We start from the raw sequence: 24,448 nt of genomic DNA, 5'->3' as shown, positions 1-24,448 counted from the left end.
TAATTTCACATATATGAGTTTCTATGCTTATGTGTAACTGGCTCATGCTCTTTGTTTCACACATGCCAAATGTTTCCTGGGTATGGAATTCCAGCTAACCCACCCCACAGCCTGAAATGTCAGTATGACTAAGCTGGAGAATGGGAGTCATGGGGGAAAAATGGGACTGTAGATAAAATTTGTTAAAACTGTATTGATGGAGTAGGTGGAGGGGTGGGAGATACACTTAGACCATCATATTTCTAAAATAATAACTCAATTCACACTTGACCCCGAGCCTACTCTGGAAACTCTGCTGCCTACAATGATATAATCCACATATACTTTCTTTTGCACAAAAACAGTGTAAGTTTTAGTTCTAGTTACAAAATAGCATTAAATAACTGACAAACTGCAGTGCTTGGGACATTCTTTCCTTGCTTTCTGAAATGGCTCATTTACTTTTGACCTTATCTCCAGATGGTAATTTTTCCCATACATACTCTGTTAGTGCCTGCACAAAATCATAAATTGGGGTGTACCACTGCCTTTCAGACTCTCATCAAAGGGAGCTGTGGCTCACTGTTTAATAGTGCTTGCACTATTCTCTTGCTTCTGGCCTTTTGAAGAAATTGCATGCTCTGCTACAAGAATAAAACATAGTACATGTTTTAATACCTCATGTAAATCATGCCCCAAAGAACTTCACAGGGCCATCGTGGATTTAAATGATGAACCCAGGCAGTATTAAAAAAAACAAACCAAAACCTCCCCAAAAAACAAAACAAAACAAAACCAACAAACAAACAAAAAAAACCACCCCAAACCACCAAACCAGAAGAAGTCTAAAGGAAAAAAACCTTAAAATACTCCAAAGTTTTCAGGTCAGATTTAAAGTGAGACTGAGAGTCACTGAGTCAAATACAGTAGTAGCAAAATGCAGATGACTTTTGTCAACTGACAGGGTCCATCGTGAAACTTTGCTTTTTCTGTTCTGCATTCCTGCAACTTTCTCCTCTATGATGATAGTTCATGTGAAACCTAAAATCACTGTTAAAGGGAGGCTATTGTTGGAGGTGCTTTAAATCTTTTTGCAACGTTGACGTAAAATTAAAAAGTAGGAAAATACAGAGTGGTGTGATATTATGCATGCAGTAGTCTTAATAAATGTTCCCAAGTCAGGGGTTTTCAAGTGAACAATGGCAAATAATCGGTTATCAACCTTTAAAATTTAACTAGATACTGTAATTACTGACTATTACATGGCTCAAACTGGCTGTTAACTCGTTCATCTCCTTATGCTCCACCATTCTGGCATTAATACTCTTACTCCCACTGCCAATAGGAATTAAATCCCATGAGCAGCAGTTTCAAATTGTTTGGATTTATCTCCATGATTTAAACAAAACCCATGAGCCCAAATCTGAATTCTGGTGATGATTGCCAAATTCACACTGCTGGGTCCTGTACTAATTACAGATCTGACCCCACGTTGAAATCTGACTCAGCTTCTGTTCAGTTACCACAGTCACAGACTGTGGATTAGGCAGGCTGAATCCTGTACCTGTGCCTCTTTTGTCCTCCCCTTTTCTTACCCTTTCTGCCTCCTTCAGTCTTCAGCAATACCAGACCTCTTTGAAGCAAGTGCTAGTAGTAACATGGACTAGGTGTTTTCATTATTATCAATGAAAAAAAATTAAAATCAAAAATATTTACAGACTGCAAAAACTGACCCATAATCTCAGCAGTTGTAGTGTCCATTGAGAAGGGGAAAAGCCCAGATCAGAGCTGTATGCCAATTCAGCAAGAACAAACACTTCACCTGGGTCTGCTGCATTCCACATGAGTGCTTAATCATCAAAGTGATGGATGTTCCACTTGTATGCTCTTCATCAGAAGCTGCCTATTTCCACAAAACATTGGTGAATAGTTAAGCTAAAAAAATACCATCATCTGAAGCAAGATCAGACCTCTTCTAAGCAAGTGTAAGTAGCATGGACTAGGTAGGCTTGTTAACACCAAGGTAAAGATTTAAAAATAGAACTATTTACAGGCACTTCTTTACACAACAAGCACCGGGTGAGACTGTAAGGTGGTTTTCTCTGGGCATAAAACTATGTAACTTTTAATTGGGACTGCACATCAAGGGACTGCTCCTGCTGACTGAAGTGACCCATAAAAACTAATCTACCTTCATGCATCAATGAGAAATACTTAGCATTAATCATTAGTTAGTCCAACACGTAGACCTGCTGAGCTGTCATAGTGCTGTAGATGAGACTTTCATGCCTTAGAGCTCAGGCAATGCACAAGGACTGTCAGTTTATTTTGAGGCATTTGGCAACATTCGTCCAGGTTTTAATACATTAATATCTCCAGCCTATATCACCACATCATAGAATAACAGAACTAGTAAATAGATAAAGAGTTTATCTAGGCAATCTGCTCCCCCACCAGCATTGGATTGTTTGTCATTCCTGGGAGGGCTAAGCTGTGCTTTCAAGCCACCACTGAGAAACAGGTTTCCCCAAGCAAGCTATCCCGGTCTTTCCTTAACAGTGGAAAAAATTCCATGGGCTTTAGCCTGGAACTTTCTTGCTGTGGTGTGAGAATATTGGTTTGTATTCTGTCCTCCAGGGACACGACAAATGGACCATTCTTTTCTTTTCTGCAACATTTCATGTAACTGGAAGGACATTAATCACGTTCCTCTCCCATCCTTTTGCTAGGCTACACAACCTTGTTTCTTTCAATCAGCTCTTAGAGATTTTTCCTTATCATTCTTTCTCTGCATTTCTTTTAGTTTTGGCAATGCAGTCTTTATTTGTCTTGAGGTGCAGTGCCTGGTGCCTGTGGCTGAGAGTGAAAGGATTCATTCAGGCATCTTGTAGGTTACCTTCCTGCTTATGCATCCAGGTATGGTGGCACCTTTCTTGAACATGACATAGTGATTCATCTTCATGTTAATGTATGTAACAACCAGACCCTTTTTTAAAGAAAGGGCATCCAACCAGCTGGTTTCATTCTGTGTTTGTACAGGCAATTTTTCCTGCCTACATGTAACTCACATTTTTTACTTACTATTATCTTTTTGGTTCAGACCTTTTATCAGACAAAGGGAATTTTGAATTTGAATCTTCCAAAAAATACTTGCAGTCTCTCTGGGCTTAACCTCATTCTACTGATGAGGTATTTACTGTATATTTTAATCAAGAACCCATTTATTTTGCTTTTTTATGAGAATATCATATGAAGTATTAAAGCTATATAAAAATCAAAATGCATGACACCTTCTATTTGTCATCCATACACTTGTGAAACTATCATAGTAGACATTGATCTGGTTTGGTATGACTCAACACACCTGTGGTGGCTGTTATCTCTGTCCTTTTTCTCTTCTTGATGCCTACAAAGAAAACTTAATTATGTGTTCCAGATTTATTCTTCAGAAAGTGAAGTTATCTATGGTTCCATAGCTCCATCTGTGACCCCCCCCCGCCCCATTTCTTAAGATAGTCTTTTATTTGCCCTTTTCTAGTGCTGTACATACCTCACCTACCTTCTCTGAGATTTCAAAAAGAGAAACACACAATGCACACCAATGTGCACTTTTTCAGACCATCAGACCAGTTGCTTTATCTACACATGTGTTCCCTCCTTCAGCAATTCCTCCTGACTGATCACTATGTAGAAAAGTCTCTCTTCTACAGTTTTTTTCCTATCCCCTGTATCAAATTCACTCTAAGAAAGGAAGGATTTTTAAAAATTTTTTAAGACTTAGAATCTCTTATAACTCAGATAGTCTTTTCCAAGGAAAACACTCAAATCAGGAAAAAAATAAAGATGCCTGTAGTCACGTTACTTAAGCAGACACAGAACAGCATGATTATCTCTAAATGCACTTCGATACTTTTGGATTGGCTTGCACCTGATCACTTCCAATTCATATTGCATTTAAAAGTAAGTATTTCCATTTAACATTAAACTTTTTAATGGCTTTTGGACAGTGGTTTTGGTGCAATAGTCCTTCTCTAAATTAACTATTCAGTCCTGCAAAATTTCCCTTGGTGAGCTGCCCCTAATCTCATTAAGATACCACTGCCTCCAACAAGGCACTTTCCCCTGAGTTAGTGGTTGAGAAATTTGGCCCCAGACAGAAAAGATCATTGGAAGCATAGCTGCATCCTGCTGTTTGTGCTGGCCCTGCTTTTACATTCTTCCTTTCTGTGTATTTTGGGCTTGAGTTTTAGCTATTTGTTAGCAAAATATAATTTTCAGTACCTAGCTATGTTCAGAATCATGGCTTGCCGAGAAAATTGTTCATTACACTTATCTAAGGTTTTTACTTTAGCTGCTTTTAAACGAAGTGCACAGGAGTGAGTTGTGTGGTTTTTTACTTGGAAAAGAAGTATTTAAGTGTTCTGGTAATTAATGTTCCACTGCCACCTGAGAATGTATGTCAGTTTTCTCTTTTCTAGTTAAATATGACTTGTTAACTTCCAGTGACAAACATCATCCTGGCAACATCTAAACATTTACTTTATATTATGGTGATTGTTCATAACTTTGAGAGCCTGGGACCACTTATTTCCTTCATCAGTCATCACCTGCAGTGGATGGTTAACATTTACACTTGGGTAGTGTTATATCAGTGCGAACAACTCACTGACAGCCAGCCAGGTGCACATCAGAGCACACAGCCCCACTGCTGTCAGTCTTGCAACTCCAAACATTAAAAAAATGGTCCCAGTCACTCCTTTAGTGAGTATTTATGCTGAAGCTGTATGTCCCTCTAGCATATTCTGGGAAGCATTGTTCCATGGGAAGGTCCCACATGGGAAAGGTCAGGGAACACCTGCCTCTGTGAGTCCCCAGGGGACCTCATTGCTCAGTGTCACCATGAAGTCACTTCAGGATACATGCCTGGGAATGTTAGTGTAGAAAACTTGGATGTCTGTAGGGATGAGACCTTCAGTACTGACCAGCAGGGAAGCAGAGCTTTTTCTGTTGTATTCTTGAGGATAAAAAACAGAAAGTAGCCAGAGGACCAAGAAACAGGTAGGACTCAATTTCTGTCAAATGGCAGTTTCCTCCATCCTGCAACTGTCACACTGTAGTTCTCTTAAAAAAAAAAAAAAAATTAAATGGCTCATAATTTTATGTTACCCACCCTCCTTCCCAGTAAAAAGAAACCTTGTCTCTTGAATTCTCAAGACCAAGGTCTAGGGAGGAGTTTGGTGGGAATAAATAACTGTTGAGGTTCTTTGTTTGCTAGTATTCCCAGTGCAGGGACAAGATTAAACAGCTGGAGGACAGCTATGGTGATGCCACAAATGAACTCAGAAAGCAAGAAATGGTAAGGAAGGACCCATCTCCACCTGAGCTGCTAAAAAGGATTGAACAGGTAACGTCACTTCTCATATCACAAGCTATCCTGCTGTGCTTGCCCTCTTTTAGAAAATGCAAATAGTGTCTTTTATTTTTAAAATAAACCTTCTGCAAGAGGAATGAAAATAATTATGATTGGCTATTGTGAACTCCAGCCTAGCATCTGCTTTCCAGGTCAACTGGACATGGGACATTTTGACTTCTTCCAAGAGAGGCTGGGGAGGGGGAGCTCTGTCAGGTACCACTGGCTCTGCAGCATCCTCTGCTGACTCCATTCACATCACTGGCACTTCAGTGCAGACCCAGCTCACTAGGGGAAGGCACAGAAAAGGCAGCAGAGGGAGATAAATGTAGAATAATAAACTGCTAACAAACAAGGTTGTCAGTCTTTGCTAAGTGGCCATGAGCTGTTTCACCACTACCCACAGGCTGTGAGCAGGAGACAGACCTGCCAGCCTCTTCAAAGTCTGCCTGTGTGACACACAAGCAAACACTGCCCCTTGCCAGGGCTGGGCTCTACTGCTTTGCTTCCCTGCTGAACAAGGAGCCACTGAAGAGAGCTTGGTGGAAGCAGCAGCCAGGCCAGCCCAGCAGCTGACACCTGACTGCAGCGCTCCTGGTGACTGCCCCGAGACACTTTGAGGGAAGCGTTAGGTCCAGTGGAAAGCCAGTTTCAGACCCTCTGTATGGGGGGGGGGGGGAAGGTAAAGGAAAAGCATTTTCTTATTCATTTTGTCTGTCCCATTTATGGAAGCACAAACTCTTCCTGTTGTGTTCAGTGTTTGGGAGGGGATTTGCAAAGGGCTCTTGAAGCAGCAAGCTCTGAGCACACCTCAGAGTCATTCTTTCGAAAACCAGTTTGTAAAGATAGACCCTGAACTCAGCTGCTTGAATTAACTGAGCTTTTTGCTTTGCTGTCCCATATTCCTTGAGAGGAGGGAGGTCTGCATAGCTGAGCAGGCCACAACACAGCCTGCTATCACCAGCCTACACATTAAGAAGAATGTTTTCTTGGAGTCATGATAAGTTTAAACGTCTATCTCAATCTCCTTGGGATTTAAAGTCATTGTAGTCATAATTTGTTTATGGAGCCCATACTTTCTTTAGCATGAGGAAGGGAAAAATATTTAAAGCAAGAGCTGAAACCTTATTATGGTGTGACTCAAGGAAGCAGAAGATTAAAATAAAATTATGACTAGAAAAGAGCCCCATTGCTTTCAAGAAAAGCACAACAAGGCCATAACAGTGGTGCAACCCCTGCCCCCCAAAGGGCCTGGTATGATATGGAAGAAATATACGACTGACAGTAACCAACTGAACAAATTTGGGCCTGATCCTTGCCAGAGAGGGTGTAAATTTTGACAAATCTGATAGTGAAGGTGTGTGCTTATGACTGTTCACCAGTATTATTTCAGCAGCTCAAGGCAATCACAGAACACTTTTTGCTGCACCTTCCCCCATCCTTTCCTTACACTGTGTCCTCCCTCTTGCTGCAGTTGGAGGCAGAGTTGGTGCAGAAGGAGCAGAGACTGCTGAAGATAGATTTCCTCAGCGAGAACATTTCTGATCTGACGGACAGGATCCGTGCTGTGGTGGAGAACGGCACGCAGGACGTGCTGCTGTTCGCCAGGAGGGTAAGAAGGGCACTGCAGGCTCTGCTTGCCAGCCTGTACAAAGTGAAACAGGATCTGGGCAAGAGGTGATTCACTTGCAAATTACAAAAGTGCCTGGAAATGCTGAGAGGCAAATCATAAACCAGTCATCAGAAATTACAGACATGAATGGCAACAGTAATACAGACAAACCAAAACTATTAGGTGAATGTCCTCTCTTTTCAGAAGAAAGTTGCACCATAAATTGTACCTTTCACCAAAATATAGAATTAGTTCTTTCTGAAGTAGATGCTTAGAAACTTTGTAGGATCCTCCTTTTGCAAATGCACTTAACAGCCTTTCCACAACAAACAGGTCAAAGGCTAAAAATAAATAAGGGGAAAAGAAAAAAGGAAGGACAGGTAAATTCTACTCCAACATACAAAAAGATGAATTTGGTATCTGGCTCAAAGTTCTTTTGATGTTTAGGTAGGGAGAATCACACAGGAAACATCATTTCCAATACAGTTTTAAAAATAAAATTATAGCTATTTGCTTTTTACTGCAAGTAATACTGTTTGGGAAAGACCAAAAATGCTCCCAGCTCCCATATTCCTAATTAAAAAGCTGCAAATTGAACAGAGCTGAGGGAAACAGAAAAAAAAAACAAACCAGCTAAGTAATTGATGTAAAACAAGGCCAGGGTAGAAGTTTTTCTTAGATATTACATTTGGCACACATGAAAGCTTAAAACAGTTTTTTAATAATTTTAAACACACACAGAAATATCATGGTTGTTCACTGTGTTTGTGAAATGATAGCCATGGGCTTAAAAACTACTGTAAGAATGGCAGTGTGCCAAAAGTTGCATTCACAAGTGCTCTGGTTCTCCCAGTTCCTATTAGTCACTTAAAGACTATTAAAGTGTTCTTGTGTTTTTTTAAAATCATCTGCAGTGAGACTCAAGGATTTCTGTCACATTCCTTTTCTGTTCGTCCCCCTTCCAAGAATAATGCCACAATGCACAGCCCCTGTAACAGCATTATCACTCTATTATCTCATAGGAATTTGGCTTATTCCAGCTTTATTATGAAATTATTCGTGTATAAACTCAAAAAGAATTGGGATCCCAGGCCTTTGAGGGCTGGGGAAGTTTTGCTGTCCAGCTGAAAAGGACAAGAAGGAAAGACAGATGTGCTTTTCTTTTCTTGTATTGAAGTAAATGTGACTTCTTGAGCAGCCAATGTTTTTTTGTCCTAAGTGATCACAAAAATTAAGTAATTTTCAAGAATTGAACTACTATTTAAAACCTTGTCAAGTTGGGTTTATTTTCATGTGCTTAATGCTGACCCAAGTGTCATGCCCAGGGAGTGACTGAAGGGAAGCCCTAACAACAATGCAGCTGTTTTGCATTCCAGACCAACGATCTGCAGAGGAAGATAAATGACAAAACCCAGGAGATAAGGGCTCTTTCTGCAGAGTTATCCATGAAGCAAGCACTTGCTATTAAACTCCAGCAGGAAATCAGAGACAAAGAACAATTTGTGATGACTGCTTCATTGATAAATCAAGGCCTTCCCCCTCCAAAAGAAGCAGAAAAGGAACGGTGGAAGATCCTACGCAATAGGAGGATGCAAAAAGCAGCAGCTGAAGCCAGAGCTAAAGTAAGTTTTTGTCAGACACCACAAGAGCTCCAGCAGCCAGTGCAGGTTATGGTACAGATAGAGACAACTACTACAGTGGGTTTGTGGAGTTTTACCTCTAGTCTGGCAACACTGCTTGGAGCTAGTCATTGAATCTTAAAGAGATCATACACTGAAAACCTCACCTTAATTATTAGTTCGTGTGACCATGTTGTGGCTGAAGGGCAGGGCAGCCATCAGTGGAATACTGCTTTTCATTGGATTTCAAGGTAAAGCTGCAAAAGATGGAGTGTGGGGTTCAGGAGAAGTAAGTTTAATGCCTCCCACATACAAGATGCAATGAGCATCAGATTAGAATCAGCAAGAAATCAGATTGCTGAGCAAGACACTGAGGGCAGGCATGGCAAACAGCTCTTGAAACCCTACCCTGCTGGACCCTGCCTCTTCCTTGAGATGGTCAGTGATCCCAGAGCAGAGAGCTCCTACATAATAATAATAATAATAGTTTAGAATAAGAAACTTCTGTTATGAAACTTCTCATGCTGTGACTCAAGTTTCCTTTCAGTGCTGTGCATAAAGGCCCACTCTAGTAGCTGTATTCCGGAATAGAATTGTTCCACAGATGTTCTGTGCACAATTACTACATCTTTTAAAAGTTCGTCTAATCTGTTTCCTTGACAGGTAACAAAAGCATGACAGGTTCAAACAGTCTACTATTTAAAAGGACAAACTCACATCTACATGGCCAAACCTCATGTTTTCCTTTTAACACCCCTACAGCTTTCCTGGCTTGCCAGGGATTGGACTAAGGGTGTTTCCTTTGTCCTGGATTCTGTACACTGGCTCAGGAGAGCGCTGGAGTTTTAAAGCCCACACACCCTGTGTGACCAAGCTGTGTTTCTCTGACAGCACCCAGCAGAGGAGGAACAAGGTGCAGTGCCTGGCCATGCCCCCACTATCCCCAAGGAGCAGGAGAGGCTCCCACTGTTGCAGCCCCACATGGCTCCCTTCAGACCAAGTGAGCCCAGCTCGAGTCTGAGACATTTCAAAAAGCCTGCAAAGCCATCTGAAATCTGAACAGACAGCACCTGAAGCAGGAGAGACCATTACCAGCTGCTGGATCACAAGCAGCATTTACATGGCACTGAAGGAAGATCTGTTAATGTTGAGCCAAATTCCATACTGAAAACTAAGTATTTGTTCATGCCAAAAGCACAGCTAACTACTCAGTGATCCAGAATCCTTTCTCCTGGTATCCCAAAGGCAGTGCGGTATTTCCAAGTGTCAAGAAAAGAGAGTGATTCTCATGCTATACGTTTTTTTTCGCCCAGGTGAAGTTTTATTGCATCTGAAGGTATGTTCTAATACATTCATTAAAAAGAAACAGCTAGAAAATCTTCTCCTGTTATTAATATAATACAAAGTGGTCATCACTTGTTCACATACACCAACATGGTTTTCTGCAGTCTGGGATTGGAGTTTACACTTGCCAGAGAAATTCTCATTATACTAAGAAAAATATTCCTTCTCACTATGCAGTCACTGAGAAAGCTAAAGCTTCACTGATGGCAATGACAAGGGAGTGACCATGAACTTGCCAAGTCACTCCCAGGAACTGGATCTTTTTGTTTCAGTGGTAAAGAACAGGGAGCATCAATGGAAACTACTCAGAGACATTATCAGAGGTTGTTTTGAAAACCTCCCAAATATATCAAATTTTAATGAGTTTCTCTAGTTTAATAGTCTGGAATTCCGTAGGGTTTTTAAAAATTCTATAAAGGCTGCAGAAATCCTGCATGGCACAGCTTGGCAATTTTCTCTGTGTAGCAAATTGCTATTACCATTTTAAATTAATGTCACGGTTCAAAACTTAAAACAAAAGAGCAAACAATATTGGTTCCGTTACATACAAACAGAAGCTGAAAACAAAGGAGAAACAGCCTGCCTAATTTCTTTCTGAAGCTGAAGTATGAACTGTAACACTAGATGTTGTAAGAATGAATTATGTAAAACTCTGACCAAGCCACTGTTAAGATCAATTTCAAAAGCTTTTTTCTTATCCTGTATTACTTACAATATATTATGCATATATTTTAAAAACCAACAAAAAACCTACAAACAAACAAACCCCCAACAAAATCTGTCACATGCACTTTAAGGAGATTATATTTTGTGCTAATTACAAAACTGAAAACATTAGAATGCAGCTCCAGAAGCAGAAGTACCATCAGATAACTGATACCACCACAAGGAATGAATAGCTCTTTACTCATGCCTGACATAAAAAGTCATTTGTTATTCTCACCTGCTTTACACAATCACACCAAGAAATCCCTTTATTAATCCAAGTAAACAGTTACTGGTTCTTGTTACTGTACAACTGGACTGCCTTTTCCAGAACTGTCTCGTTAAAAGAAGTGACATTTATACCAATTGTCACAGCGTGTTTTGACACCTGCTTTTGGTCCACTTCCCTGACCACTTCCAAATGAACCCACATTTCAAACCTGGGGTTATGTTAAATGCATTTCTGTAGGAGTTATCTAGAAATCAGTAATTCCAACCTCAGTTTGTTGGACCAAACACTGTTTTGAGCAGCTCATGTCAGTACTGGCAACTACCCAAACTGCAGGTTATTTAGCGAACAACATTACATTTAAATTAATACTTTTACAGAGGCACCACAGTTTGACAGCCTTCTTCAAACAGCATGTTATTTCAGGAATATTTGAGGCCCAGAAGTGCCATAGTGTGCTTGAGTGCTGTTTCCTCTACAAATCTTGCATTTACATGGTCTTGTTTTTCATATGGATACACACCTAGAAAAACATGAGGAGGAAATATTTACAAAATTGTACATGCTCCTGTACACTTATTGTCCTGCAGTCTATTAAACAGCTTCATCTACAATACCAAAAGATAAGGGGTAATAGAAATGTGTTTTCATGCACCCAAAATACCTACAGCTTTCAGTGGTGCCCTTTGGAGGCTCATCTGTGGCAAAAACTGTCCTATTACTGGGATGTCAGTAAATTACAACCCACACAGAGGGAAGCCTCTCTGAAGGCTGGACTTCCAAAGTGGAGATCCGAAAGCAGAGTGGCTGTGTTAGTGCAAGTGCATGAACTGGCCCAGGGCACTTTTTCCTCCCCAAATAGGATGATACCCATACATGGAGACTCTTGGCCCCTGACAGTTTCCATCAGCAGAAAGATGACCAAACCTTGGAGTTTTAATAACCCAGTAATGTCAGAATAGGCAGGCCACATCTGAATGAGCATCAAGGGATAACGATCACTGGTCTTCCAAAGTACAGAATTAACATTACCTTGATTCTCTATCTCTGCCAGCATATTAGTCAGGTAGTTCAGTGGCAAAAACTCCACAGGGACGGAGGGTCTCTCAGGGATAGGCCTGCTGCACTGTAAGGGAGAATACTTTGCCTTAGTTCACAAAGTCACACAGTCGCACCAAGGTTTCAATGTTTCTTTAGTGTGTTATAGCCCACAGAAAGCTCAGGAATCTTAACATTGTCAAAGCATAAGATTTTAAAACAGCCTCTGTGCTCTTACCTGCCTGTTTCCCAGCTTCTCAAGCAAAAGTTTCACATATTTCCGTGCTATTAAATCTGCATTTATCGGATGATTCCAGTACTGGCGGACCTTTTGACCAAGAGCCTAGTAAGCAAAAAACAAACCCCAAAACCTGAGAACATAAACATGGGACAGTGGAAACTTAGAAGGAGGAAAAGAGAGAAAAAGCTGACACAAAATCCAGGCTGTAATGCAGATGTGCTTTGCTTCCAGACCCTGATGTCAGAGGCTAAGAGGTCATCACGTTTAGCCATGGAGTCTTCCTTTCATAGCAACTAAGGGATCACAGTGTGCTCTCAAAATGTGGGAAGTCAAAACCTCATCACTCAGTCCTCACCTCAGTCGATCTGTCCCAGTGCCACTGTTCCACTTGACATGTGTACTTAAGTACTAATTGAACCTTTATCCTCTACTGTGACTGATTTGAATCTATTCTTCCCCCAAAGAATAATGTAGATAGATGCCCCATTCCTCAAAGCTCCTTCAGGACAGGGCCTCTCAGGCTCAGTCTTAAGGAACCCTAGACAAGCAGAACGCTGGCGAGGAAAGATACTGGAAATGTAAGTATGGATCCCATTATTCAGGTCATCATCCTGCAAACTGATAACATTGACTCACATTCCCAGAGCCAAAAGAGACTCAAACCCAGGTTTCTCAAAGTTTCCAATCCCAACCAATAAGCAAAAGAAATTAGCTCCACCTTCTGCTGTTTTCCCTGTGTAGATCTTCCCTTGCCCCTTCCCTTCAGCTGTACTGCAATACAGACAACTGTTCATTTTAGTAAATGCTGTACAGTTGAATGTTGCTTAAATCCTTTCTTCTGATTGAACTGAAGTCACCCACTGCAAGAAACCTGCTCAAAATAGTCCGAGTCACCCCAAAGTGACCTTTCTGGCAAACAGACTATTCCTGGCATTTTTTCCCAAAGCTGTAAATAGATACAATAAAGCACTGAATCTACTGTGCACAGCTAGCAGTAGTTGTTCCCTAAATCTCTCCCAGCTCAGCCCTTCACGTCAGAGCTTGGTTGGAATGGAGTTCCCCACGCACCAGCCCAGGGCTGGCAACTCGGGGGGCCCCGTGCTGACCCCAGCTCACCAGCCCTGGCCCAAAACAAGACACAGAGGACAAAGAACATCCTGTGGAGTTCTCCTCCTCTACCCCTTCCCAAAACTGCTGCCAAATAAAGAAGCCTTTGTTGGTGGAAAGCCCAAGCAGCACTTCTGGCCATTTGAACTATAAGTGACAGCGTTAACGAGCAAACAATGGGCAACTCATGTGGAGAAAAGGCTGCTCTGCAGTAAGGCATTCCCCGAGGGGGATCCCTGGTGTTCCTCTGCCTCTTCACATCTTCTTCACACAGGCCTTCCCCTGCAGTCCTGTGCTGTGCACTAAGAGGAAAAGGGGAAAAGGAGAAGTGCATCTCCCATTCTGCTGGAACATTTTATGGAGGACCAGTAACCAGCTCTTGTGGCTGTACAAGTCACCTTGTCAGTGGGTGAGCCTGTGAGGTTTAACTGAGGGGATATCTTGTAATTCATCCCTGCCACAAAGCAGTGGTATGATACAACTTTACAGCTTCTACTGTACCGGCTTTTGAACATATTTTTTGAAGTGTATAGAACCAAACTCAGAGGTCACAAGTAAAAAAGACTGTGCAAGCTAAAAACCACACACAAAACCCCCATAAAGCTCCTTTAAACCCTCATTGCCTTATGCAAATGAGTACTCAGCAGAACAGTGTCAGTCTTGTTAACATCTGTAGGATACTGGAGACTCTGTAAAACACTATGGACAAATCTATAATTTAACTTATCAGCGTACCCTACAGTCCAGGAGCAGCAGATGGAGAAACTGTGGATGTTCTGGTTATATTTGAATCAGGCTCTATTTGAATCACAGGCTTTCATTGGTTTGACCATATGCACAAGGAGGACCTTCCCATCAATTCCAAAATCCAAGAAATTACATCTAAAGCCATTAGTTACCTCTGGAAGCCTCATGACAATACTAAACTTCAGTTTTTCATTCTGTTCAGTGTCATCCAGATCTATAAGCAACAGGGAAAAAAGCAAATCAAACAAACTAATCACATAACAAACTTTCAACTTTCACTGAAGACATTTGGAATAAACATCACTTCCTTAGTGAAATGAAAATTTCAATTTAAAATAGAGACTGTTATTTACATTATATTACATAAATAAGAGCTGTTTTTTACATTTATATCATGTGTACAAATATATTTCTGTATATTTGTCCATAACTTCACTGTTTTATGTAACAATTTATACAGTAATTCAAAGACACTTTGACTGAGTACAACTCTCCAAGTTTATATTTCATTTATCAAGATCAGGCACAGACTGATGCAGCATATTTTGTTGTCCCTTTTCTTGGACACTGGAGAAATAGCACATCACTGGGCACAGCTGGCTCAGGTTCAGCCACCACTGAGCAGCACTCCCTGGGCAGCTTTGCAGCCACTCTGCCCCCACCTGTGATGCTGTCTGGGGCTGTTGTGACTAAAGGGCAGGACCCAGCACTCGGCTTTGTTGAATCTCACACAATTGACCTCAGCCCATCAATCCAGCCTGTTCATATCTGTCTGCAGAGCCCTCCTACCCTCCTGTCCAACTTGGTGTCATCTGCAAAATGGCTGAGGAAGGACTCAATCCCCTTGTCCAGATCATTGACAAAAATATTAAACAGGACTGGCCCCAATACTGGGTTCTGGGGAGCCCCACTGGGGACCAGCCACCAGCTGGATGTAGCTCCATTCCCCTCCACTCTCTGGGCCCAGCTTTATCTGTCCAGCCACTTTTATCCCCAGTGAAGAGAGCTCCCATCCAGGCCAGGATCAGCTGGTTTCTCCAGGAGAATGCTGTGGGGAATAGTGTCAAAGGCTTTACTAAAGTCCAGGTAGACAACACCCAGAGCCTTTTCCTCACCCACTGTGTGAGTCACCTGGTGAGAGAAGAAGCTCAGGCTGGTCAAGCAGGACCTGCCTTTTACAAATCCTTGTTGGCTGGGTCTTATCCCTGGTTGTCCTGCACACACCATGTTATGGCACTCAAGATGATCTGCTCCATAAGCTTCCCCAGCCATGAGGTCAGCATTGTTCCTCTCATTCCAAACATAAAGCAAAAGCTGAGGGCTGGATAGCAGACTAACTTCCTCACACACAGGTGTGCACTTTCACAGAGTCACAGGAATTCCCCAACAAATCCTATGATGATTTTTAGTATTTGCTTTTCTAAGAAGTCTCAAGTGGAAAAACTACAAACTCAAATTCTCTCACACAGATACTTCTTTGTGTGCTGTTGTTAGGCCAATCACATAGCTTGAGCCCGAAATTTCTCCTTTCAGGCAGGCAACACCATCTGCCACAACCCTCACTGAAACAACACTCCAAGGGCTGAGTGTCCTGGGCAATAAAACCTGTGCCCAAGGGGAGTGGCTGGAAGGACAACACTCCCAGTTAGCAGGCTGGTAATAAATGAAACACCATGTTCACTGTACCTTTCAACAATTTCCTGACACACGTTTCTGTCAATTTCAAGATCCCATTGTCAATATAGTGCAGGAGGGTGTGCAGAGGGAGACATCTAACACCAAGACCCAGGTGCAGAGTGTGAAAACCTATGAAAGAGACAAACTTGTTTGGTACAATATGTAGCTTTTTCTAATTCTCTATTAGAGACTGGAATTACTCTAGCTAAAGCCATCACTTCCCTTGATTTCTGACTGTTTATAGTTGGTGAGGAAATCAATTTATCAAGTCAGGTAGTCTTATTTAGACATCCTTTAAGTCCTCTCAAGTACAATCTTGTCAGAAATAAGAAAGCTAAGGGGATTGAAAACAGTATTTAAAGTCATACACTGTCACTAAACGTCTCCAAGCCATTCCCTTATTATATCTGAATTGTTCTAATTATTTGTCTTTTATCTCCCTCTCTCCTCCTAATTAATCAAAACCTGAGGCCTCACCACCCTCATGATATCGTTGCCACCCAGACAGTCCCACAGGCAGTGTTAACACTTCAGCTTCTCCTTCAGCACCAGCCTGATGATGGTCTTGTAACACATAACACTATTGTCTGGCAGCATTTGTGCCCACACAGACTGAGGGACAAACTCATACCAAAATCAGTTTCAGTGACTGAAGACAGATCAGGAAATAAAACCCAGAAAGATTCAAACAGAATTGGAAAGCATTAACATATTAAGATGTCAAGATGTCTTTCCCTAATGAAAATAAGCAAGTGCTTTGAAAATGCTGTAAACAATTATGAGGAGCTCTAGGAAATGAAAGACTACTGTCAAGACCAGCGTTTCCATCAAGACTGGAAGTAATCCCTTCAGGAAAAAACTGAAAACTATTAGCAGGGCAAGAGCATGAGAAAAAACACTCTTATCTGCTACAGGATAGGATTTTCCCTTGTAGCTCTTGACTCTGAAGCCCAGTTGTCTAAATATATATATATATGTGAACAGAGTCTAGGATATCTTAGTTCTAAGATAAGACTGCACCCACGCATTCCACTGGAAACCTGTTTAGTTCTCTCTGTTTCCAGTAACTATTTAGTTTTGCTTCATTTCACTTGTACAGGTATATCAAGGGCCTTCCCCTCTATAACTGACTTGAATAGAAGTCAAAGCCAATAACTTGGCACATGCTGCAACCAGTGCTGTGCTGGGAGGAATTTTTAGCACTGCTCTCCTCACTCACGATTAGAACAGCAAAACACAGAACTTACCAGGAGGTAAAGGCATGCACATGCCATTTGCTGCTTCCAGAATCCGACTCATGATGTGGAACACTGCAAACTCTCCTGCACTTCCTCTCTCATCGCTGCAGTTAACAAAGTAGCAACACAATAGGAACCCCAGATGCCCACACTCTCCTGCAGAGAGGGTCAATTTGCCATACTGGGAATGCACTGAATAACTGCCTTTGGGATGAAGGGTCATGGGACGCTGCCTTGTTTCCTGAGGTGCCTCAGCCAGCACCAGCTGCCCAGTGCTGCAGACACACCAAGTCTCTGTGATGTTCCCATCTCCTCCCCCCACTGATGCACATTTAAAAGGCTCTCAGCAGTACCTGGAATCAGCAGCAACAGGTAAAAGAGTGCTGGTGTAAGTGACCTGGCTTTTAGAGGTGTTTTAACACCCACCACCCAGCTTAGGACCACTCCAAATTCAGCAAGTTTGAACTCCTGCCATAACACTGCCTGTGTGGTTAATATTCACGCTGGCCTAGGGAAGGCCAGCAGGATCCTTAGGAAGAATAAGTGACAGTAACATCGACACTGACAGCAGCATAAGCACTGATGGTTCAAAGGAGTTCTACTGATGAAGACCAAAACCATTACACCCATAATCTAAAAGGCAAGCTGAAAACTTTAACAAATCACTTGCTCACAAGCAGAAGATACAGGAATGAAGTTGGTATCTCCTCCAAACTTCTTTCATTATTCGATGCACCAGATTCAGCTAAAACAAAAGAGAGAAGACTGGATGTTTCCAGGAGCCTGTGTACAACAGGCCCTTGGCCTTCATTCATTCCACACGCCAGTTTATGTTAAAAACATCTCATGGGACTCCTACTGAGTCTTCATTTTTTTTCTCTAGGGCCTTAAAATGTCAAGTTATTAAAATTTGAATTGTAATGAAATTGCCCTATTCCCACAGTTTAAAGTGATTCCAGCTTATCAAGGCATCATGCAAGACATACAGCAACTTAACACACTGTGCTTCTTGGAGATAACTGATCTCAAGCTCTTGCAGCAAATTCTCAAAGATCTGTTTGCCGTGAAAGCAAAAACAGCATGTCCAAGTGGCTGAGCATTTGGCAAGGAACAGTCCCAAGGGCTCAGCAAAAATGGATAACGTTGAAGACAGTGGAATGTTCAGTTTGCCAAGGAAAGTCTGCAGGAGGAATCATAGATCTAGTCCTGGCAAGGAGGAAAAATGAGACAAGCAAATGCCTCTCTTCATGTATTGAGTTTCCTTTCTGTCCCCAGTGAAGTGAAACAAGCCCTTGGCCCATGTTGTTGTTTTTCGTGCTCCCAAACTGATGTCCACCACACACAGTCAGCATATACCAAAGCCACAAGCCCTGTTCTCACTTGGGCCTTCTCAGCTTCTGCAGCTGAAAGAGAAACCATGCACGGAAAAGTTGAAATAACTTCCTCATGGTTGTCATGTGTAACCTCTTCCACATCTCAATAACACAACTGAGACATTTCCTCTGCACCTTTTATCTCTGGCCCTCAAAGCACAGTAATCAATCAATCCCAGGAAACTAGTCTGACCCCTGTTCTGCAAAGAGGTGTCACAAGAAGTTAGGAACCCTTTTCTTTGCCCTCTCCATTGTCTGACTCATCACAGGCTCCGAGCAAGAGAGAAACAGGACACACAGGAGAGATCCGCATGCAAAGGCCAGAACTGGAATATTCATCTTCAGTAATGCTCCTGAGTGTTCCTGTGTACCTTGGCCAGAAAGCTCTATAAGGTGGCACCTTTCCTGTCCACCATGACTTGAGCCAGGCTTGCACAGCTGCCTGATGCAAAATACCTACCTAATACTTGCCATCTCCACATTTTGCAGATGCAGTGGAAAGATCCAATTTAATCTTTCTGGAGTATAGCAAGTTTTCTAGGAAATGCGTGATTTCCAGTTTCCACAGAAGGGTCACAAGAACCACACCTGCTGCTGGAATGAACTTCACCTCTGGCCAGTACAGAGGGTGCAGCTCAGGCCTCTGCATCAGGAACTGCAGCTGGATCTGAGGGATCAGTGTTGAAGTGAAGGTTCTTACAAGCTCCAAAATCATCAATTATTATTTGTGCAACACAAATGGTTTTCAAGAGCATGCTACTTCAGAATGAGAATTTTTTTGTTTAACAACGCAGGGCACAGAAAGCTAACTTCTTAAGTCATAATCATCCAAGCTTTCACAACATAACTGCATCTTAAATACATAAATGTTTGTGATGTGACACCCTCATTAACAGCACAACTCACTTTGGAGATCAATATCTACCCTTGGCACTGCAGAAAATACATACGGAAAGATAACCCACATCTCCATCTTCTTTTCAGAACGTAACACACAAGATAATGTGCATGAGAGAAAGGCAGCATTATCTGTCTGATGGAAGGAGCACAGGCAGTTTCCTGTCCGAGGTTGGCAGTGGGTGTCTGGGCCAGCCAAGTAAAGAGCTACACCGGGGGGCCATTTTCCACTGAGTAACAGACACACAAGAAGAAGATTTTTGGGGCACATACATTAATCCATTTCCCTTGGAGTGCTCTAAACTAATGAGAGAACACATGACCAACAGCAAGACAGCACATGCAGGAGGCCTTGACTGACAGTGCTGTCACCTTGTCTTGAAGCATCTACAGTTCCAGGCAATGGTGCCAAAGAAACTGAGGTTCCCCTAAAGTAATTGGGAACCACAAGTGCTCAGCTCCCTTGGCTGTTTCTACAGGAAAGACTTCAAAGTAGTCAAATAAAAGAACCAGGAGCAAAGGAGAAAAGGGAGTAAGACAAGGTCTTGCTGTCTTTCAGATCCCCTCCTCTGCTGTAGTATGACACAGTTCCTCCTCCTCCTGAGGAACCTCAAGTCCAAATGGTGTCTATCTTCTGCTCCTCTGCAGCTGAGCCTACATCAGATGACAGCTGGCCACAGATATCCGGGTATAACGTGCAGCTACTGCAGTGACTTGCAGAGAAATTTCAGCAGTTTATTCAGGTCTTCCTGCTCACCCTCCCTCCCCTTCCACTTGCTGTTAGGGCAGCAAATGTCACACTGCTTCTGTGAGTTATTTCTCACCTTTACTGCCTCACTGAAATGAAAAGAGTGAGAGAAACAGATATGGAGCAAAGCTAAGATAAAGTGATTGCAGAGGAGAGTGAGCCTATGGACACACAACAACCACTGCAGGAGAGGTGGCACGTGGACTGGGAAGCAGGCACACTCCAGCTCTGCAGAGCTCCTCAGCAAACAAGGAAGTCCCACTGAGGTGTCATTCACACTTCCCCACGTTACTTCTCTGTGTACAAGAACACACAGTTCTCTGACAGCAACCAGCCTTTGCCTGATGTTTCATAAGAAACTCTCAGTGCTCCCAAGTTTTGGCTTCTTCAGCTTCTGCTGCCATTGATTTACACAGTGACTACTCATCACAGAAACTAATCTCAGCCACTCCTGGGTTCCTGAGTGCAATGCAAAATACTTTATGAAAGCAAACAGACAAATTTCAAGTCTCTTCCTGTTTCATTAGTTTCAACAGCTCTCTTCTCACTGCTGATGCTACAGAGAACTGCAGTAAGACTCAAACCAGTTAATTTCCCTAAAGAACTCTGAAATATTTAGGATATGGAAAGGTTTGAGATGTAAGAGTTTCTAACTAGGATAAGGGAAAACACAAGTTTAAAAATGAAATAATTTCTAAAGATTTCCAAACAGTATGTAAGATGCACCAACAGAAAGCAGAAGCAATTTTTAGAAGGACATTATCTTTGTTTATAGTAGCTTTTCTAAGAATAAGCCTGTCAGTTGAGTTGAGAGAATTAATCATGAGAGTTTGCTTGTGGGAAGGGCAGAGATTTGTTTTGCAAGATTTAGTTTACAATAATTTAGCCTTGCAGATCAAGGTTGAATAGATATTTCAAATTTTTTATCTTAATTTTTACTAAAAGTGAAAAAACTGTTATTAGAAATTGAATAAAAGGAGAATAAATGTTCCACTTGGGCTTTTTTTCAGCACCATTTTCAGGTACAAAGCTTTGATTCATGTTGTAGTGTTCCTATTTTAATCAGGCACTAGTTTTAGTTTATTTCCTACACAGATACATAAAAGTCTGCCAATTACCAGTGAAACAACTTGTGAAGTTGTCAAAGTGAGGCCTGAAAAGTCAGGAATGGCAGTGAGGCTGCAGTGGTTCAGAGAACACCTTGACATTGACACAGCAACTGACTCACACAGGAGAGGCAGGCATCAGGAAGTTTCCCAAGGTTTTCATCCCTGGAAAACAGCGCTGTGGGGAGTTTGTACTGAACACTGGGACAGGGATGGCACAAAGAACAGAATTTACAGTTGCCATGCATGCTTTTAAGGACTCTGTGTTCTGCACTTAAAGGACGCAATCTTGAGACAGACAAAACCAAGTACATAACTTCTGTGCAAAACAGTTAATGGTTTTGGTAGCTTTTTTTTCTTTTTAAAGGCCTCTGAAGAGGATGAAAGACAGAAAAATAAGAATTTGGAAAGCAAATTTTCACAGTAGTTTACAAGGATTTCTTCATGCAAAACTGTCTCCTGTCACACACACAGCGCACCAAAGGCACAGTGTAGGAGTGGCGGTGATTTACCCACATGTCAGATTGTAGTGACATCTTGTTTTGTTCATTTTTTATTTCCCCTGGTGGCACTTTCATTATTCAAGACCTGCAGCAATGTCTTCTACAGGAAAGCAAATGGATCTAATGGCTTTAAACACTCAGGATGAGTTCCCATTTTATTTCTGGGAGTAGAACATATTTGCACAAGCTGTAAATGGAACTGTTTCTTCTGTTTTCTGAGTGACTGGTACAACTCTCTTAATAATATTTAAATAATATTAATATTTGCTATGAATTTATACAATATTAGGCTGAAAAATAGGTTTAAATATCTTAAAAGCAATTTCTTCCCACCAAATACATGCTATATACAACTGGTACACACCCAGGCACCCACAATCCAACAAATACACACTTGCTCACAATAGTGACTATGAAATCAAACTAACCAGGTTTGCAACGTAATCCAAAACTATTTGGTCAATCTTTTTTTTTCCAACATATTGTAGATGTCTCATAAGGTGATCCTTTAGCTGAGCAACCATCTAGGGGGAAAAAAGCCAACAATTAGTTGTCATTGGGCATCCTCAAAGAGACACAAAAGCTGCAGCAGGTGCAAGGCCTGATCAATAGGCATTGCCTCAACAAAACATTTCCCCATTACAATACTCCAGTTCAGAGTGAGATCCCAAGCTACTGTACAATCTCACTAAACTCAGTAGCAGATGTGAATATTCAAAATAGTTACTTGGTGCAAATTCAGCAAAATGAATACTAAGCTGAACTTTCAATGATACTGAAAAGAAAAAGATTACAGTTCTCACACCTCTCTGTGTAAAGTCGAGGGAACAGGGTGAAAGGATTTAAATATGAACATTGAATCCTAAGAACACAAGTACTTATTACAAATAAACCTGAGAGACTTTATGATAGAGAAAACTAGCACAAGTACAACTTGCCAAGAACCTGAGAACCAGAGTGATTAATGGCAATTCCAGGTTAAACATTAATTGTGAAGTCATTAAAGTTGGGTGTTTGTTAGCATGCAGTCCATGCCACTCCCTACTCTCTCCTTTCTGAAATATTTGCTGACCCCACGTAGCTTCACATTGCAACTCAAGTCCACGCTGGCTCTTTTCTGAGAATTACTAAGAAGCTCAGAGTGAAACCAGAGTAAATAAAGATCTGTCTCAAGGAACTTATATGTAGATTAATCTCAGTGCGACAAGACAGCAATACAGGTATGAGTCAGGCATAGACAAAGTGACCTGGTTTTTGGATCTGTCTGAATAAACGGAGGAGAAGGAGTATAGAGAAGCTTCACACAATGAGAAGCAAAACTTGGAAAGAGGGAGACAACTGCAAAGCAGGAAAATTTGCCTCAGATGTGAACAGACAAGACAGTGTTGATCTGCTCTTCACTGCTGAGACCTTCTAGTGCATGCTGAAGAGTTAGTTGATTTTAAAAGTAAGAGAACAAGAGATAAGCCAAGATGTGTATTTAGACAGAGGGAGGACAGGTGGGGATTTGAGACAGGATTTATTGCCCAGAAGCATATAGATGGTAGATCCTTTAGGGAGACCACCCGCGAAAACAGTGCAAAAGAAGAAGGGACCTCAGAATTGCCACACCAGTCTCAGAAGTGAGGGAGAAGGAAAAAGAAACAGTAAGAAAGGTGTTAAACTGAGGAGCAAGAAGATCTCTGCCCATCAAATTGAAAGAAGCTAGCAGGGGAGGAATTCACTTATATGTTTTAAAGCCATAAAGCAGTCCAAAAATAACTGAAAGATTAAGATGACCTCCCAGTTTCTGGCCAAAGTTATACTGGGAAAAAGTATTTGGACAAATTAACCTTCTATTCCTGTTTTTCCCTTATGCCTTATGATGACCTGCTAAGACAATTTCATGAAGATGAACTCTAAAACTTAGCAAATGCCTTGTTTGTCCCATAGCTACCCTGAGTGAGCTTCCACTCAGCACTAGAACTTGGAAGGTCACTCTTCACACATCTGTGGAGCCTGTGCGTCCTCTAGCGCACACTGACAAAAGCACATACCAGTCCCATGAGCAATTGCTGCTGATAATCCTCCTCTTCAAAGAGAGGTACCAGCCTCGCCTCTAGAACAAACAGAGCAACAATCATTCAAGGACATGGCACTACAGAAATATCACAAGAATTCAACCAGTTTCAAAAGTATTTAGGAACAGACAAGCAAACAGAAGGTGTGGTTTGATCTACTCAGCTACAGAACTAAGACACTGAAGAACCATGGACTGAATAAGAGAACTGAAAAATGGAAAATAACCCTTTATCTGCCATCCACTTCTTCTCTTTAAATATTTATTAAGTAAGTATTTATTAATATACTCTTTAAGTGTATTTAAGTAAGAGTTATAACAGTGTGGTGACTCAAGAGAGCAAAGAGGCAGAGAGAACCTTGTGGTAACACCAGTGGTAATGTGCTACTTAGATCTTGTCATTTACAAACAAATAAACTCTAGCAGCTGTATGGGTTTTCCAGGGAAATGGCTAGACAGAAAGTAAATAGTCCAGGGAATCACCTCCCACTGATTCTCTCCCATGGTCTGGCTGCTTCTGTTACTCGGATTTGCAGACCACTATGAAAAGAACACTTCTCTAACTAAATGGAAGGAGATTACAGTGTCTACTGAAATTAATAACCTGTATTTCCTAATCAGTGCTTCCTGTCTACTAAAACAAAGGAAGAAAATCAATATTCTATTTCATGATATAGATAAAACCAACTTGAGATTTTACAGAACCAAGTGCTGAACTCTTAAAAGTTTTCACCTATTTTTGCTCACTTCAAATATATTTACACCAACACTTGGCAGCACAAAGACCTGTGCTGCTTGGTTTTAAAGCACTAAGGA

General features: G+C 41.5%; 2 protein-coding genes across 2 annotated transcripts in view; one reads left to right on the top strand and one right to left on the bottom strand.

The window, feature by feature from the left end:
• The window catches only part of CCDC146 (coiled-coil domain containing 146), a 66,214-nt gene extending 56,289 nt beyond the window's left edge, over nt 1–9,925 (top strand). The window contains exons 16-19 of the mRNA XM_066182822.1: nt 5,255–5,383; nt 6,864–7,001; nt 8,378–8,623; nt 9,512–9,925. Of these exons, the coding sequence (XP_066038919.1) occupies nt 5,255–5,383; nt 6,864–7,001; nt 8,378–8,623; nt 9,512–9,679 (681 nt within the window). The 3' untranslated portion in view covers nt 9,680–9,925. The remainder of the gene's footprint in view (nt 1–5,254; nt 5,384–6,863; nt 7,002–8,377; nt 8,624–9,511) is intronic.
• Nucleotides 9,926–10,354: 429 nt separating this feature from the next.
• The window catches only part of GSAP (gamma-secretase activating protein), a 44,625-nt gene continuing 30,531 nt past the window's right edge, over nt 10,355–24,448 (bottom strand). Inside the window, exons 23-31 of the mRNA XM_066182823.1 lie at nt 23,610–23,671; nt 22,002–22,097; nt 17,621–17,691; nt 16,956–17,050; nt 15,718–15,837; nt 14,184–14,245; nt 12,175–12,279; nt 11,931–12,024; nt 10,355–11,421 (exon numbers count right to left, since the gene is read on the bottom strand). Of these exons, the coding sequence (XP_066038920.1) occupies nt 11,321–11,421; nt 11,931–12,024; nt 12,175–12,279; nt 14,184–14,245; nt 15,718–15,837; nt 16,956–17,050; nt 17,621–17,691; nt 22,002–22,097; nt 23,610–23,671 (806 nt within the window). The 3' untranslated portion in view covers nt 10,355–11,320. The remainder of the gene's footprint in view (nt 11,422–11,930; nt 12,025–12,174; nt 12,280–14,183; nt 14,246–15,717; nt 15,838–16,955; nt 17,051–17,620; nt 17,692–22,001; nt 22,098–23,609; nt 23,672–24,448) is intronic.

The sequence above is a fragment of the Chamaea fasciata genome, unplaced genomic scaffold (genome assembly GCF_029207755.1).
Source record: "Chamaea fasciata isolate MVZ Bird 193981 ecotype frontalis unplaced genomic scaffold, bChaFas1.0.hap1 SCAF_5, whole genome shotgun sequence".
Lineage (NCBI taxonomy): Eukaryota > Metazoa > Chordata > Aves > Passeriformes > Sylviidae > Chamaea > Chamaea fasciata.
The sequence above is the reverse complement of the archived record's forward strand: the minus strand, read 5'-3'. Positions and strand labels throughout refer to the sequence as shown.